This window comes from Pteropus medius, unplaced genomic scaffold (genome assembly GCF_902729225.1).
Source record: "Pteropus medius unplaced genomic scaffold, Ma_sr-lr_union100, whole genome shotgun sequence".
NCBI lineage: Eukaryota > Metazoa > Chordata > Mammalia > Chiroptera > Pteropodidae > Pteropus > Pteropus medius.
In genome coordinates, this window is record NW_024346062.1 from 13470990 (window position 1) to 13487310 (window position 16321).

At 37.1% G+C, this 16321-nt stretch overlaps 1 protein-coding gene and 1 pseudogene across 1 annotated transcript in view; both read left to right on the forward strand.

The window, feature by feature from the left end:
- Positions 1-16321, forward strand: part of FAM81B (family with sequence similarity 81 member B) — a gene marked incomplete at its 5' end in the record, with an annotated part of 48000 nt that overhangs the window by 14828 nt on the left and 16851 nt on the right. Inside the window, 3 exons of the mRNA XM_039875116.1 lie at positions 2952-3195; positions 8536-8654; positions 15281-15410. Of these exons, the coding sequence (XP_039731050.1) occupies positions 2952-3195; positions 8536-8654; positions 15281-15410 (493 nt within the window). The remainder of the gene's footprint in view (positions 1-2951; positions 3196-8535; positions 8655-15280; positions 15411-16321) is intronic.
- LOC120612612 (uncharacterized) lies at positions 7400-7522 on the forward strand (annotated as a pseudogene).

A 16321-nucleotide genomic window follows, 5' to 3' on the forward strand; every position in this document is an offset into this window, starting at 1 on the left:
GTGAACAGAAGGCTTATTATCGAGTGCTCTGGGATCAACACCTGTAGAAAGGAAGGAAAGGCAACAAATGGGAAAAAAGAAAAGTATTATTATGCAATACCACAAAGACTACAGTCCCCCCACAGGGAGCTCTGAGTTGAGATGGTCCTTCAAAGTCGTTCTGAGATAAAGCAGGCATGCCAGGCCTTTGTATACCCACACATTGACCAACCACCGAATTTGATCTGCCCCAGGAAGTGGGCATAACCTTTGGCAAAGAGTCTCCTCTTCACCAAAACCTGTTCCAGAGAAGGCTCACAGCTGAGGTCTGTGCTGGCAGTACTCCCAGGAGCTGGAAAATAAGTTCTTCCTTCCTGAAAGGGAGCTGGCACATCACAGCACCCACATGTTGCGAGCAAGAAAAGCGGCTACCAACGTAACATTTTGAACGCATTTGTGTCTTTCCACAGTGCCAGGTTTATTGAGTGGAACCTTCCAGATAAACCAATCAGGTACCCACACAGGTTAACATACAACACACAAAGAAGGGAATACAGACTCTTATGTAACAGGTCAAAGGGATGAAAGTCCTTAGCATTTCCAAAGCGAGCTCTGTTTACTGGCAGTGTGGAGAGCTGCGTGTTGGTCCCAAGCCAACAGCTATGACAAGTCAGAAGGTCAGAGTCTTTGGCTCTAGCGCATCCATCCATGATGCTATCGGGTCAGGCTTGAGCATCATCTGTCTAAAATGTTCAGCTTATATGGACCTTACAAGGTGGGATGCTCATGCTTATCAGCTCCTGCAAAGGGAGGGCTGATGTTTCTGTGCTTTTAGGCCTTCCGGTCACACCCTAAGGGTGTTCCCATTATGTGCAAGTTGACATTACTGTCACGAGTCCCTTGAATCTGCTTAGTAAAGTCAAAAAAGCCCTCATTTCTGTATGCTGTCTACATTATACCGCCATACACATTCTCCAGTGTAAAAGAGTCCCCACTGCCCAAGGGGTTTTCCACGGTTTTCTCATTTTCTCTCTCTAGGTCTTCTGAGGTTTCAAGAGGGAGGAAAAATGGGAAGCCAGTGGTCATGTTAGTTCAGCATTTTGGTCAGAACCACAGTGAGCCCAGGAACTTTAACTCTTGAAGAAGAGTGTAACCCATTTCCTTTCTTTCTGTGCTCTGTTTCCCATGAGCTGTCATGTCTCTCTGGGGCAGATTTACTTGAGCGGACTTGTTCACTCTAGACCTCAACTCTCTCACTCAGTTTCCCAGGGAAGCTGAAGCTAAATGTTCCTCCAAAGACCAACTAGAGCTGAGCAAGAGGTGCACTGTGGTTGAAGGAGCCTCACCATGGACGATAGCAATATTTTCTATGGTTCCAAAGTGTGTCCTGTTGTTAGGTAGTTAGTCGTGAGCGACAGGAGCCAAGGCCCAGCTCTGCAACCATAGAAACTTCCCCTGAAGACTTTCCTTAAGTACCTCCCAGAAATACTTCTCTTTTAGGGTGATAAATTACCCCAAATCCTAGAGCACAAAGGCCATTAAAACTGCTGGCCTAAACCAGCTACGAACAGATGCACAGAAAGTACTGCCCATAACTTCAGCCTCATTATACCATCATAATATCATGACAATGCCTAGAAGTTCATGAATAACAGACTAAATTCTGGGTAAGTACACGTGGAGTAGGCATAAAGTTATATAGCAGCCAACTGTCAGTCTAGATGACCCCACGTATGGATCATCTAGGACCTCCCATCCTGGCCCAGATATAAACACACCTTCCCATTTCTGCATTGTTACAGCATTTGTGACTGGAAACCCACCCCTCCCTTTGGGGCGTACTATCTTATCTCTTCACCTCCTACATTCCACAGGGCTACGGCCTTCTCTAGCATGGCCTGCCTCCTTCTAAAATATATTTTCAATATATCTTACTTTTTCTAAATCTCACCAACCTATAATCTTTGCTGCGTCAAAGGAACACGCATCATCCACTAACCACTCTACTCCACCTCCTCCTCCTCCTCCCCACGCCACTGGGGTGATGCCGGCTTTCACCTCACCACAGCAGTGACACTGAGACCCACAGAACTATCCTCCATCATTTCTCAGGCCCCAGACCCTCACCTCGGAACAACTTTAGATTTGCTTTCTAGCAAGATTATACTGAAGACTGCAGGAGGAGGGGGTGCATGAAAAGGTACAACTGGAGACAGAAGTCAGTTACATGACTGTGATGGTGTGGTGGTTTTTAAAGGTCCACAAATTCGTTGATACTTCATTTTTCAAGAGGTCAAGGCTAATTTTACCACCTCCTCATCAAAGAGTGTTGATGGAACTTAGTGACCTGCTTTTAAGAAAGTGATGGTGTATGACTTCAGAGACCAGGTCACAAAAGTAAGCAAAGAAAACTAAATAAAGAAAAAGGCACAACAAAAGTAGCTGTCCTTCAAAAAGTTTATCTGTGAAGCAAAGGAGTGGTATGCTAATGCCAATAGGGAAATTTTTACCTATTTCTTTGTCCTAACACTAAAGAGCCACAGCCTTTGTCTTTTCCTCTTCTAATTTATTTTGTTTACTTTTCACTGAACTTCTAACTGTTGTTAATCTTTGCCTTTGAGCCATTATTTTCTTTTTTCAGCTATAAGAAAACAGCCCTCTTCTTGATACTGAATTAACAAATATTAAATTTATATGGATCCATCTTGGCCTGTTAGAATAATAGGCAAAATATAGAACAACTCCGGCTTGGGAAACATAAAAAAATGCATGATACAAGATCAAGGCGTAAGTCATATCTGTTTGTTAAATGGAACATAAACCAAGATTCTAACCATGCAGCTGCTAAAGTCCTACCAGATTTCTCATAGGGGAGAAAATACAAGAGTAGAAATGAAGATGCAAGCTCAGGCACTGGCTCCTCCAGGGTCACTATTGTAACACCTCTGGTGTTGTTTCCTTTTCCTGACCAGGGGTCATTCTTTCCTTCCTGGCATTCCAAACACCCAGAGAAATCAGCTAGAAGACAGACTGAGCAGCCAGGAGCGCACCATAGCATTCCTCCTGGAACAAGCCTTCCGCATCAAGGAGGACATCTCTGCTTGTCTTCAGGGGACCCATGGCTTTCGAAAAGAGGAGTCACTTGCCAGGAGGCTGCTGGAAAACCATATCCAGACCATCACCAGCATCGTCAAAAAACTCAGCCAAAACATTGAGGTAGTTCTTTACTTCCTATATGGAGGCATCATTGCTTGACAAAGATTATTAACCATCAATGTCATTTTTCAACTGTAGAAATGAGTTGCTATTGCTGTTTAAATGATTACCATTTTGTTGCCTCTGAGGAAAACAATTAAGTATTTCAATTGCACATTTATGCCAAAAAGTAGATAGAAATTATATTTAAAAAATACTTGTTGATTATCTATGTGACAGCAACGGCAATTATTTAACATTATGTCAAATATTGTGCTAAGGTGCTTATCTTAGTCTAAATCGCTAAGATTCTATCTATGTAACCATTTCAAATAGAGGTTTTCATAATGCCGTGCCAATGCAGGGTCATAGGACCATTATAGTCTCTCTGTGCTCCGTCTCCCACTGCTCTCTCCTTCACTGTGGCCATACTGCCTCCCAGCTCTTCCTCGAACATATCAAACACTCTAGCTTTAGGGCCTTTACACCTGCTATTCACTCTGGCTAGATCATTTTCCCTTAGATATTCCTATGAAATGTTCTTCATTCCCTCCAAGGTATCATCTTATCAGAGAATAGTCCCTTGGCATGCTATAAAATAGCACCCCTCCCCATCTCAACTGTCACAATCTCCCTTAAACCCTACATTATTTTTATCCATAGCACTTACCACAAAAAAAGTCTAAATTTATTGTTTGTTTTCCTCTTATAAAATATAATCTCCATGACAGCAGGGATTTGGTTTTGTTCACTGCTAAATCCTACTCCAGGCGATGAGAATGCCTGCTAGGTAGTCAGCACTCTGTAAATATTTTCTGAATAGATGAATGAATGAATGAAAGAGTGATGTTTAAGGTATCAAAGGGAAAACAGAGTCTCTGATCAATAAAGAAAATGCTTGGGTTAAACCAAGATAAACAGGTTTTTACTACATATCTTTCAGACCTGTTTTTAAAGTGTTAAGGGGCACGATGAACTTGGGGTAGCAACTTTCAGGCAAGCATTCCAGAATACACTTTAGGAAGCTAGCCAAAAATGTGTGGAATTATCATGAGAATTAATGACAATGCTCTCATTTTCTACTATTGGAGACAATAGTGGACTAGACAAAAAACAAACAAAAGATAACATGAGATTGACCTATCAATGACCTCATGACTGTGTATTTAAGGCTAAGGATATTTATTAATTTGTTTTCTATTTGGAGGGCCTGGCAGACCCTATAATGCATCTGAGGGAATGTGGAAATTTAAAAAATCTTAGCGAATTTTTAAAAGGCACTTTATTGGCATTTAGCACATACTGAATTGACCCCTCTGCCTAAAACTCAAGGCTACTCTCAAAATGGTTAAAGGTATTTCCAGGCATAATAAAGTGTCATGAAAGTAACAAGAGATAAAGGGCTCAATGCCTCTGAGATGATGAGAAAGTCAAGTAAGTGTAGCACTATCACTAAAATAAGATCCTAATTTAGGAATCGAAACTTCTTGGGAATTGAAGAGAACCACATTCTCAGAACTATCTTCTAGAATGTTCTAGATATTTATTTGGGTAGTTGTTTTGTGGTTGATTATATTTGTCAAAATTCATCCATATACAAACTTTGATTTGTACATTTTAAAACAAATTACTTATGCCTCAATAAAATATTCTTAGCATTAAGAGAAGAAAAGTTCCCAAAAACTGTAATCTCAAAATCTATGCAATCCTGTTAAGGGTTTGACATATACAGGGAAAATAAAGAGGACTGGTCTGATTGTAGAGAAAACTGAATTAGAAAATAATTTAAAGGTTATAGATAATGTAGTTAAAACATTATGAAGATAAACAGTTAGGCTACCTTTAGTAAATAACTAAGACTATAAAGCAATAAGCATTTTACAGAGAAATGGATGCTATTCAAGTATTTTGAAAGAATCTAAACTCCTTAACCAGAACAGCCTATTTGCAAATTTGTTAGCAAGATGGATCCAAGTATGAGTTGAAGCCTGACTTAAGTCATTAAAAGGAATGAAAAAATTTTTTTCTTAATCGACCTTAATTGCTGTAGTTAAATTGCTTGTTCTTTTTTAAAATCAAATTATTCCTTTCTTTAAGCAGCCAGCTAATTATGGTTTAAATTTTATTTTTAACTCAAAAAAAGAGAATTTTAGGTATAACATTGATTTACTGTGTTTCTCCCAACTTATACAAGTAATACTTGTTCATTGTATTAATTTTGAAAGCTTAGGGAAAAAATTTAAAACCCAAGAAGAGAAGTTCTCACAATTCCACCACCAAATGGCAATCTCTACACTCAGACGCACCTCCCTCTAGTGCATCCGGACATCCCATTTAGGAGGCTAAGACTACATTTATAGGCACAATCTTTAATATAAATTATATCATAAAGTCTTCTATATGTCATTAAAAGATCTTTGCGTGGTACTATACCAAGATTGCTTAATTATTCTTCTAATATTGAAATATCTTTGTGCATAAATATATGTCTGCATTTGAATTATTTCCATACTATATATTCTTAGAAGTAGAACTATCAGGGTATAAACACTGTAAAAACTTTTGATGCATGCTGCTAAATTGGTTTCCAGAAAGTATATAGCTATTCACACTTGAATTAGTATTATATGAAAGTGCTTTCTTCACTGTTCTAATTCCAGCATCAAGATTTATTCTTTTAATCTTTGCTAATTTGATGGGAATAGAAATGAGATCCTTCTTTTTAACTTCTTAAAAGTAACTATAGTGATTTGCATTTTCTCTCTCCATAATCTGATAATGTCTTTATTCAATTTATTTGGTGGGGGGCGGGGGGGGGGAGTTAGTGCTTTTAATTCTTTCGATTTGATGAGTTTTATTATTAATTTAAGAATAACAACCAGTAGTACGTTGGTAAATGTTTAACAATCAGCAATAAATTTTTTTCTGGGTGATAAAAGTCCGATTTGCAGTGTTTGCCTATTTACATGGTGCAACTCTCACTGTAATTGATTTCAAACACCAGTATGATGTTACTGAACATAAAGACAGGAGGAGGCATGCACAATCAGCTCTCACGAGCAGGTCCATGTTGATTGTAGCACACCACTGAAACTCTTGGCAATAAGATCTGTTATGTTTTTCCATTTTTTTATTTATATCTAAATTATATTTAAAATGTTTTTTACAAGTACTATATAAAGTTAAGCATTCCAATATTTTGCTTTGTGATTTCTCTCATTATTTTCTAAGAAATTTCTTCAAAGATGAAATGACTTCCTCTATTATCTGTTATTTTTATGATTTAACTTTTTATTTATACTCTAGTTTTCCAAAATCTATATTGATGTATGACATGAAGCCAAGATCTAAATGGATTGTTTTCTGAATAAGTTATCAGAGATCTCAAAACCATTTGTGAAATTGCTCCCCCATTGATTTGTGAATCTCACGTATAGCATATTTCTTTCTTAGATTTACCATGGTTTTCATTACATTAATTAATCTATTTAGCAATATACATCTGTTTATCTATACTGATTTACTTATCCTTATTTTATAAAATTTTTTAGTACTTAGTAGGGCAAGTACCCTTTCATCACTGTTCTTTATTAAAACAAAGCATACACAACACCTACTGTTATGGTCCTTATGTGTTCCCCACAAATTCATAATGCAATCCTAATGCCCAATGTGATGGTATCAGGAGGTGGGGACTTTGGGCGGTGTTTAGGTCATGAAGATGGAGTTCTCATGAATAAAATAGTCTTCTCATAAAAGATATTCCACAGAGCTCCCCAGTCCCTTTCACCATGTAAGGACACAGCAAATAGTTGGCAGTCTGCAACCCAAAAGATGGCCCCCAGCAGAACTGGCCTATGCTGGTACTCTGATCTTGGACCTCCAGCCTCCGGAATTGTGAGAAATAAATTTTTGTTTTTATAAGCTACCCAGTCTGTGGTATTTTGTTATAGCCACCTGGACTAAGACCCTACACAAATGAAAAACTAAAAACAAACAAACAAACAAACTCTAGCTAGTGTTTTTGACACTTTTATGTCTTCTGTTAAACCTTTCTTTGCTCTTAGGTTGTCTTAATCTGCTGGCTTACAAATGGGCAAGATTCTGTATATGGTCTTTGAAATTCCTATAATTCATTTGCTACAAAAAATCTTTCTTTTCATCAGAAAATTAATAAACATAAGTTTAAACATAGTTCAGGCCTTGGTCAAATATAGCAAATAAAGTCTATGGCCATGTCACCCTGAACAAGCCCGATCCTGGGAGTCTGATCTCGGAAGCTAATCAGGGTTGGGCTTGGTTAGTACTTGGATGGGAGACCACCTAGGAAAACCAGGTGCTGTAGGCATAAAAAATAAAAAGCAAGGGATTGTAAACTGACAAGGTCCTTCCAATCTGTGAGGTCAACCAAGTGTTGCCTTGCCTAAAAAATATATATATATATGTATTTATACATATATATGTGTGTATACACACACACACACACACACACACATATGTATAGTTTCCCACATCAAATTGATGAGTTTTCCAAAGTCATTATACTCGCACTTTTTTCTGAGTAAATACAAATTCTTTTTTATATGCCCTCACTTTACACTGGAATTTATTTGAATGTCAAGTAAGATATAAATTTTTCTATGGACAAGCAGAAGTTTTTCAATTATTAAAGTAATATTTTTATATGAGTGCAAAAAATTAAAAAACTACTGTTCTTGGGACTACCAATCTGAAATAGAGTCAGCTCTATTTCAGAATATCTAGATATAATGTGAAGATAGTTGAGCCATAAATCTCTCGTGTTCTCTAAAAATATTTAGAACAGTAAACCTTTTTTACTCTGTGTGTATGAAACAGTTTGAGTCAGATTTGCTTGTGTTAGTTGTATTAGCTTCATTATGTTCTGATTCAATCTGTGAAAGGCCTTGCCTGATGCCATTTGAAAGATCCTTTTTTTCCGAAACTTACCACCAACTCTGAAATAGGTTTTCATGAAAAGCTTTTGTATCAATGATGGCCAAATGACAACCCATTGCCAAACAGTACAAATATATTTTTTTTTTGGCCCATAGAGTGCTTATAAAAGATTTTGAATAAGATGTCAGTATTTAAATCTGGATTTCTGGATTCTAAAGTACTGTTAAACCATTGTTCTTTCCTGGTGACAATCAGCTGGAATTAAGCCATTACTGCCTTCCTGGGATAAAGCAGGAGTGGCTTCTCTCTGACATAGCACTCTCTCACTCATTTACACTATCAACCTAACTAGGGAATGCATTCGATTTTGTAACCTCTGCTTTAAACGATATTTTTTTATCATGTGTGATGGAAAATTAATGGGAATTTTACTCAAAATTACAGATTTTAGAAGACCAAATAAGAGTTCGAGATCAGGCGGCCACAGGAACTAATTTTGCAGTCCAAGAGCTAAACACCAAACATCTTCACGGAGTTGGAGATCTTCGAGGAAGAGTAGCCAGGTGAGAAGCAGCATATTAACTAACATTTAGCAGTCAGTTCTTGGCCACTCGATTCCCATTCTCAAATAAGTTCCGTATTGTTCTCAAAAATTCCAAACAAGATACTGTCTTTACATTAAGGTAAACCGATGAAATGGTAATTGAGAAATTATGTCATAGATTTTGAAAACCTTATGCTACCTTTGAGATCCGATTTTTCTATAAAAGTCTCATACAGAATGTCATTTGATCTACAAGTGACAAGAGTCTTCTCTTTACAGATCTCAACTGTGCAAATGCCAGCATTCATACAAAAACACGCCCTCATGACCACATATAAAATCCCCAAGAGTTAAATTCTAATTATTAAACCATTTAAAATACACGAGAATTACATATTAAAGTCTAAGAAAAAGGATTTACTGCCAATGGATAAAATTTTGAATAACATCTTTTGAGATTTCTAAAATCAAAAGAATTAATGGTATACAGTTCAGTAAAAATCTGTAGGTATTGACAATGGCAGGACCACTCTGGTGGACACATCGAAGATGACTTGTGAATGGCTCACCATAAACACCTCCCTATCTCTACATCTCCTGCCCAGCACCTCTTGCCTCCCTCCTGGAATACCTCTACCTCCATTTTGTTAACCACTCTGAAGTGTTAATGACCAAATATGACACCTAATACATAATATCAAGAAGACATTCAACTCTCTTTGCTCCACTCCGGTTCTTTTGGTTTGTCTTTTCTTTAAAATAAAAAGTTGTATATATTTTAGGTACACAACATGATGACTTGATATACATATACATCATAAAATGATTACCACAGGCAATATAATTAACATATCTTGTCACAGTTATCTTTTTTGTGTGTAATGAGGGCTCCTGAAATTTACTCTCGGCTTATTTCCATTCTTCAGCCCTGCTGGACCACCAGGTCTTTAGTCTTACTCATCCAACATAACTGCAACTTCACATCCTTTGACCAATATCTCCCCATTTCCCTCACCTCTTTACCCTTAACCACTATTCTACTCTCTGCTTCTCTGTATTTGACATTTTTATATTGTAAGTGAAATCATGCAGTTTTTGTCTTTGTGCCTAGCATATTTTACTTATGATAATGTCCATCAGGTTCATGTGGTCTTAAATGGCAATATCTTTTATGAGGCTGAAAGTACTCCTCTATGTGTGTTTGTGTGTGTACATATACCACAATTTCTTTATCCATTCATCCATCAATGTATATCTAAGTGGTTTCCATAGCTTGGCTATCTGAATATTGCTGCAATGAACATGGGAGTACAGATATTTCTTCCAGGTACCGATTTCATTTCCTTTGGGCATATTTTCAGAAGAGGGGGTTTGCTAGACATTATCTATTTTTAGTTTTTTGAAAAACCTCCATGCTGTTTTCTGTAATGGCTGTACCAATTTACATTCCTGCCAATAGTATACAAAGGTTCCCTTTCCTCCACATACGCTCCAACACTTACATTTTATTTCTTGATAATAGCCATCTCAACAGATATGAGGTAGTATCTCATCATGGTTTTGATTTGCATTTCCCTGATGATTAGTGACAGTGAGCATCTTTTCATGAACCTGTTGGCCATTTGTATATCATCTTCCAACAAATGTCTGTTCAGGTCCTTTGTCCATTTTTTAATCTTGTGGCCATTTAAAATCACTTCTTTGTTTTCTGTGTTCCCAGGGGACTCACAACTGAACCCCACTAACTCTCAGAGATAGGTGAATTCAGAGCCAGTCTCTCAAATGATAGTTGTAAAAGTTAGAGAGCTACATGTGTGGTCCAAATCCTTCACTCCTCGGGGAGAAGCTGGGATTTGGGGGTTCCCTCCCAATTATAAGGCACTGCGCCAGGGATGGGGTTTATGACATGAGTGTGTCTCAGCTTTTTCTACCCATTTTGATAGAGATATTTTCTTATTTGCCTGATGTGTAGGAGTCTCTAGTTTCTTTCTCCCAAGGAAATTTTCTCACAAGAAATTGATCCGTGCATAGTTGTTTACTTGGAATACCTATGGGAGGAATGAAAATCAAGAGCCTCCTATTCATCCATCTTCCTCTCTTGTCTCTTACTTACCTTCCTCTTCAATCTTAAATAGTGGTTTGAAGACAAGGTTTTATTTTTCCTTGAAATGTCTTTCTTTTATAAAAATTTTCTTCAATCTATTTGGTAATCTGAGACAGAATCTGGCTGAAAGCCATGAGATTTAAATTCACTTTTCCTCTTCTGTTTCTTTTCCGTATTTTTACCAGGCAATTGACTAATGGACAAACTGAGGCAGATTAATTATTGTTTTAATTATGGACCTTAATTTCAATTTGCATTTTGGCATAAATGAAATTGATTATTTTAACATAATTCTTAGCAATTTATTGCTTCATAAATCAAACTCAATATTTGATAACTACAATGTGCTTCGAATTTTACACTGTATTTTCCACCCCACTACAGTGGCAGTTTAAAAGAAAGTACTTCCAATGAGATGAGGTTCTCAAAATTGTCTGGCCTGCTTCTCGCACCCTCTCCTCTATTCAGTAGATTAGTCTTAACTGCAAAAAAGGAAAAGTTGAGTCTGTAAAGGGCACCCGCAGGGATGGCTCTGGCTTGCAATCTGTAGCAGCAGCCAGAAGAAGCCAACCCTCTAGGCACCTTAGGCTATTTGGGACCCAAAGGCAGATCTGCATATGAAAAAAACAAAAATGACAAATTGTGTAGACATGTGATTAAAAGCAAAAGTCACATCCTTTGAAAAAACAATAATGATATGGATATTGCCAGCTTTCAAAAAGTTAAGAGTGAGGACTTCTGTTTAAAGATAGTAGGACAAAGATAGTTTTACTCCTCTCACTTGAGACATCTCAGTGCCAGTTTAAAAGAAAAAGAAAAGAAACTCCATCTTTAATATGATATGGAAGCTGCCATAACTGCCAAACCCAAGCAGAGTGGGTCTGTGATGTTTGGGGTGATAGAGTCCTCCTTAGACCTTAAACATAATGATTTCCTCCAAATCAAGAGTCATCATCCTGAAAGGCATAGGCCAAATAATTTCAATAGAGCACTAATACCTAGGGGCTTGGGTAGGTCATAGGAGAGATAGAAAATGTCCCTGTAGAGATTCAGATCAGTGATACAGAACAGCTGGGTAGGTGTAGCTGAAGATGCAATCATGATAGTTATCATCTAGGACCTTTCTCTTTGCCAATTCATACCTGAGAGAAACTGGCTGAAGTACAGCACAACGAGGAAGGAGAGGAGATGATAGTGTCACAACAGAAAATCTATGACTTAATGATTTGCTCTGAGATGTACAATCTGGTTTTTGAGAATAAAATGGGGGAGATGTGCACTCCCCACCCCCAAGCCTAAGAAAATAACAGATTTCTACTCAGACAAACCTGAGTAGAGGATATAATCTACTCTCCACCAAACACCCACTCAATGATCTTCTGCAGGTAGCCAGAATCATTAAAAAAAGTAAGAGTGGTAGTTCGGAAGAATCTAGCTTGTGCATAAAAATCATCACCACCACCATCCATAGATAGATTAGATAAATTACATAGATTAGAGATTAGATAGATTAGATAGGCTAGATAGAGATAGACATAAAAACATAAGGGTGATTAATATGCCTCATGAGAGGAATTACCCTCAAAACACAAGAAGAGTTAAAATAAAAGGTTCAAAGAAATTAAGAGCAAAAGAAAAAGATCAGATATTGCTGATTGAAGTTACATGTAATTTTGCTTCTTCCAAAAGCCCCACTAAATCTACAGTAAAAAGATTTTCTCTTTAAAACATAAACCCACAAAGACCAGAGATATTAGCATAGAAACCTTAGAATCTAGAAGACAGATGGACATATGGCAACTAACTTACAGATGTAATAAAATCAATTTTAAGCTGTGAGATAAGCTGAAAATGACTTAGTTTTACACTAAAGAATCCTCAAAAGACGTCGGCTGCATAGGAACCTCCAAAACTGTGGGTAAAAGTGGGCACTTGCCTCTCAGGAGAGGAACTGAGAAGTAGGGAGAGGCTGAGCAAGAAACTACTATACTCTGTTATTAGTCTTTTGTTATTATTGACTTTTAAATATAGGCATGTTTCACTTTGATAAAAATATGAGATAAAAGGGTTTACCCCCCAAAAAAGAGATTTCAGGTAACAAAAGGAGATAGATAAACTGGAATTGCTCAGGGATATAGTGAAAGAAAAAATTAAAATATTACAGAGATTAAATCTGCTTTAGAAGCCCTCCAAATAGAATAAATATGACTAGAAATAAGTTATTTAAAAAAAAACAAGCATGAGCAAACCATATAAGACAAAAAGAAAATGGTTTTTAATGTAAAAATGCTTATAGAGAAATGATGTATGTGGCAGATCAGTAAAACTCATTCCACATAGACCTAATAGGAGCTCCTGAAGAAGCAAAACAAATTATTCAGAAAAAAAAAAAAAAGTATTCATAGATATAAGAGAAGAAAGCTTTCTTGCCAGAGATTTGAATGTGCTGCTCAAAAGAAAAAACTAACCCCAGAAAAGTTAATATAAGAACAGTTATACCAAGATATCCTGATTGAAGTTACTGAACATAAAGAATAAAGAATCATTAGAAGTAAAAAGAATCATTAGACATACCTAGGCAGACAAAACAGATCACATAAAATGTCACCTCGGACTTCTCTACTTCAACCAATGCCAGAAAAGAATGGATCAACATCTATCTTGTTCTGAACAAAAGAAAAAGTGGTCCAGTGATGTTAAATGAGTTATCTTTCAAGTATAAGAGAACAAACAGACATTCTCAAGCACTCAAGAACTTAAAGATTCCAATATTCTTGAGGCTCTCTTTCGAAATCTGGATGGCAAAATCTGGATAGCCAAGGAATAAATCAAAATAAGAGTCTCAGAAATCATGGTTTAAAAGGACTGTCAATGAATATAGGCTCTAAATATAGAATAAAGATTAAATGACAGTGAGAAATCTAGTTATAGAACAATGTAAATGTCATGTAACTTGACATTTTTAAAAAAACAAAATATGAACAAAAACTGTTAAAGAACAAGTATATAAACTTATTTATTTCCTCAGTTTTTGGCACATGGTCAATAAGTAATGTCTAAAGTTGAAATGGTAAGTGTAAAAAGCATGATTCCAATTTATGACAGCTTTTTATAACTTCTTTTTAAAAAATATCTCTGGTAGTAAAGAACTATATATCTTAAGTTCAGTAATTTCTTCATTTTTCACTACAGTTCGCTTTCCTTAGGTTAAATTAAATTAAATTTCAATGTAACATTTTTAACAAAGTTGGCATATACAATACAAATATTCTAAAATTAGTTTATTATATTTCTTTCTTCCTCCCATCTCTGTGTGTGTGTGTGTGGTGAATTCAATGACAACCATTAACAATGATTATTTCTGAAAAGTAGAATTCGGGATATCAATTCTCCTCTTTGTTCTTTTGGTATGTGAAAATTTTTTATAATAGACTTGTGTTATTTTAACAGAAACAAAATCACTCCAAAAGAGGAAAGGAGAAACTTCCTTTTGGAATATAGAGCACAGCTTTGGAAAACCACTAATCCTTAACTGCAGAGTGTGGGATGAGCTGGCAGGGTTGGCGGGGAGGTGAAAATGAACAGGTGACAAGTGCCAAGTAGCGTAAATAATAACTGCTGATCTTGTGTGGGAGGTCCCTCCCTGTGAGGCACTGGCTAAGCGCTTTGCATTCATTACCTCCATTCATCCTTCAATAACCGTATGAAGTAACATTATTCAAGGCAGCTAGTAAGGGTTTTGAAGGAACCCTGAAACTTATGATCAATACAATAGGTAATCTGCTCTTCCCCAAGAGAGCCATGAGTGGTGGTAGCAGGGTGGGGTTCCCTGACATGCTGGGAAGATGGTTAATCTTCAACTCCTACCCCATATCCATTGAGTTCCTTCCGAAAAATACTAAAGGCAATTTATAGGCCAAGGCTTCATTCACATGTTACTGTGGATTTTTTTTTTCCTTACATAAGACAATACTCGACTGAGACCACTCAAAGAGCAGAAGTTTTGATTGGGAGTAAGAGGATGTAAATTGTATTTTGAAGATGGGTTGAAAGACTTTGGTGGGCTAGGACATTTTTTTCTAGCAGAGGAGAATTAACAATCTGGGAACCAAGAAAAGAGGCTAATGAGAGAAAAGTGGATTTACAATGTGATATAGAAGAATTTCAGTTTTGCCTAACCATAGGAAGCAGAAATAGTCTCAAAACATTAAAATCTGTTGGAACTCCTATGACTGAGTTAACATATCAGGCTGAAAATCTAAAATTTTCCCCCAGTCTCCAACTCTACTCCAATGTCTTCATCTACTCCAACTCAGTTTTTCTGGTTTGGGCCAGAGTTTTAATATCTGACTTGGTTTCTTTCCCATTAGGAAGAGAAGAAAAAATATGAAGGAGAGTCCTGTATATTCTCCCACATCTACCAACTCATTTTTCAAAGAACTTTAGAACTTTTGGCATCAAATCAATGCACAGATCCTACTATAGTATTAAAAATGTTATGAACATACTGATCTCACAAACAATTTCCATCTTACCACTAGATGTGATTCCAGCATCATGAAGCTTTCTGAAGACATTCATTTCATCAGGCACGAGCACCAGCAAATTGAAAAAACAATTAAAGAGCTCGTGTCTGCCCTAGAAATTGTTTCTAAGAATTTGGATATGAAGGTAACTGAAAATAGATGGAACGCTTATGTGTTACTGCCAGAAGTCAGATCCCTATAGTTTATCAACATGCCCAGTCAAGTGGTAATTGTTCAACAGAAGTCTTTTCTTCCAAAAAGTTTAAACAGCTCATGCATATACACCATGAATACTGTCAGTTCAATCGACAAATATGTAATGAGTGCCTCCTGTGTTTCAACGCACCCACCCAATTAAGTATGCCACTTGATGCCACTGTTGCCATTACTTCCTTCCTCTCTGGGTTCCCCACAAAGACTGTAGAACCAAGGACTATAAACAAAAGATTTTCTCAGGGTAGGTGTTATTAAAGTTCCAACATACATGACTTGATCATGTACATCACTGCAATGGGTTATGTCTCTTACAAAATAATATACAAGACCATTTGCCTGGGTATTAAAGGCCATCTCTACACAGGCCTCTGCTTCTCTCTTCAGTTCACCTCCTATGCCTATGGCTTGTCCTTTATAACCAGTGATACTGAACTAGCTGCAGGGAGGTCCCCACTCAATCCAAGATATTGCATGGCCTCCATGCTGTCCTGGTTCTTTCCTGCTTGAAATGTCTCTCCCCTTTCTCATCTTCCAAGCCAGTGTTTGGACTAAAAGCGCTAATGCAAAGTCTTCTGTGTGCCACCTTGTCTCATGTCTTATGTGAAACAAGCACATTTCTTTTGAAGTCCTTTGGGCAGAACAAAGTGGAAATTCTTTGGGAACTAGGGAAGTAAAGTTTGGTGTTTGGTGATTTGTTTCTGGAAGCCAGTTTATCAAGAGCAGAGGTTCACGGGGCACAGTTTTCTCCAGTCCCGTGAGGCTCCGCTTGTTCATCCTCCTATGCACCCATCTAATTAGTCCTAATAGTTTCTAGGTCAATTCTCTTAGTTTTTCAAGGTA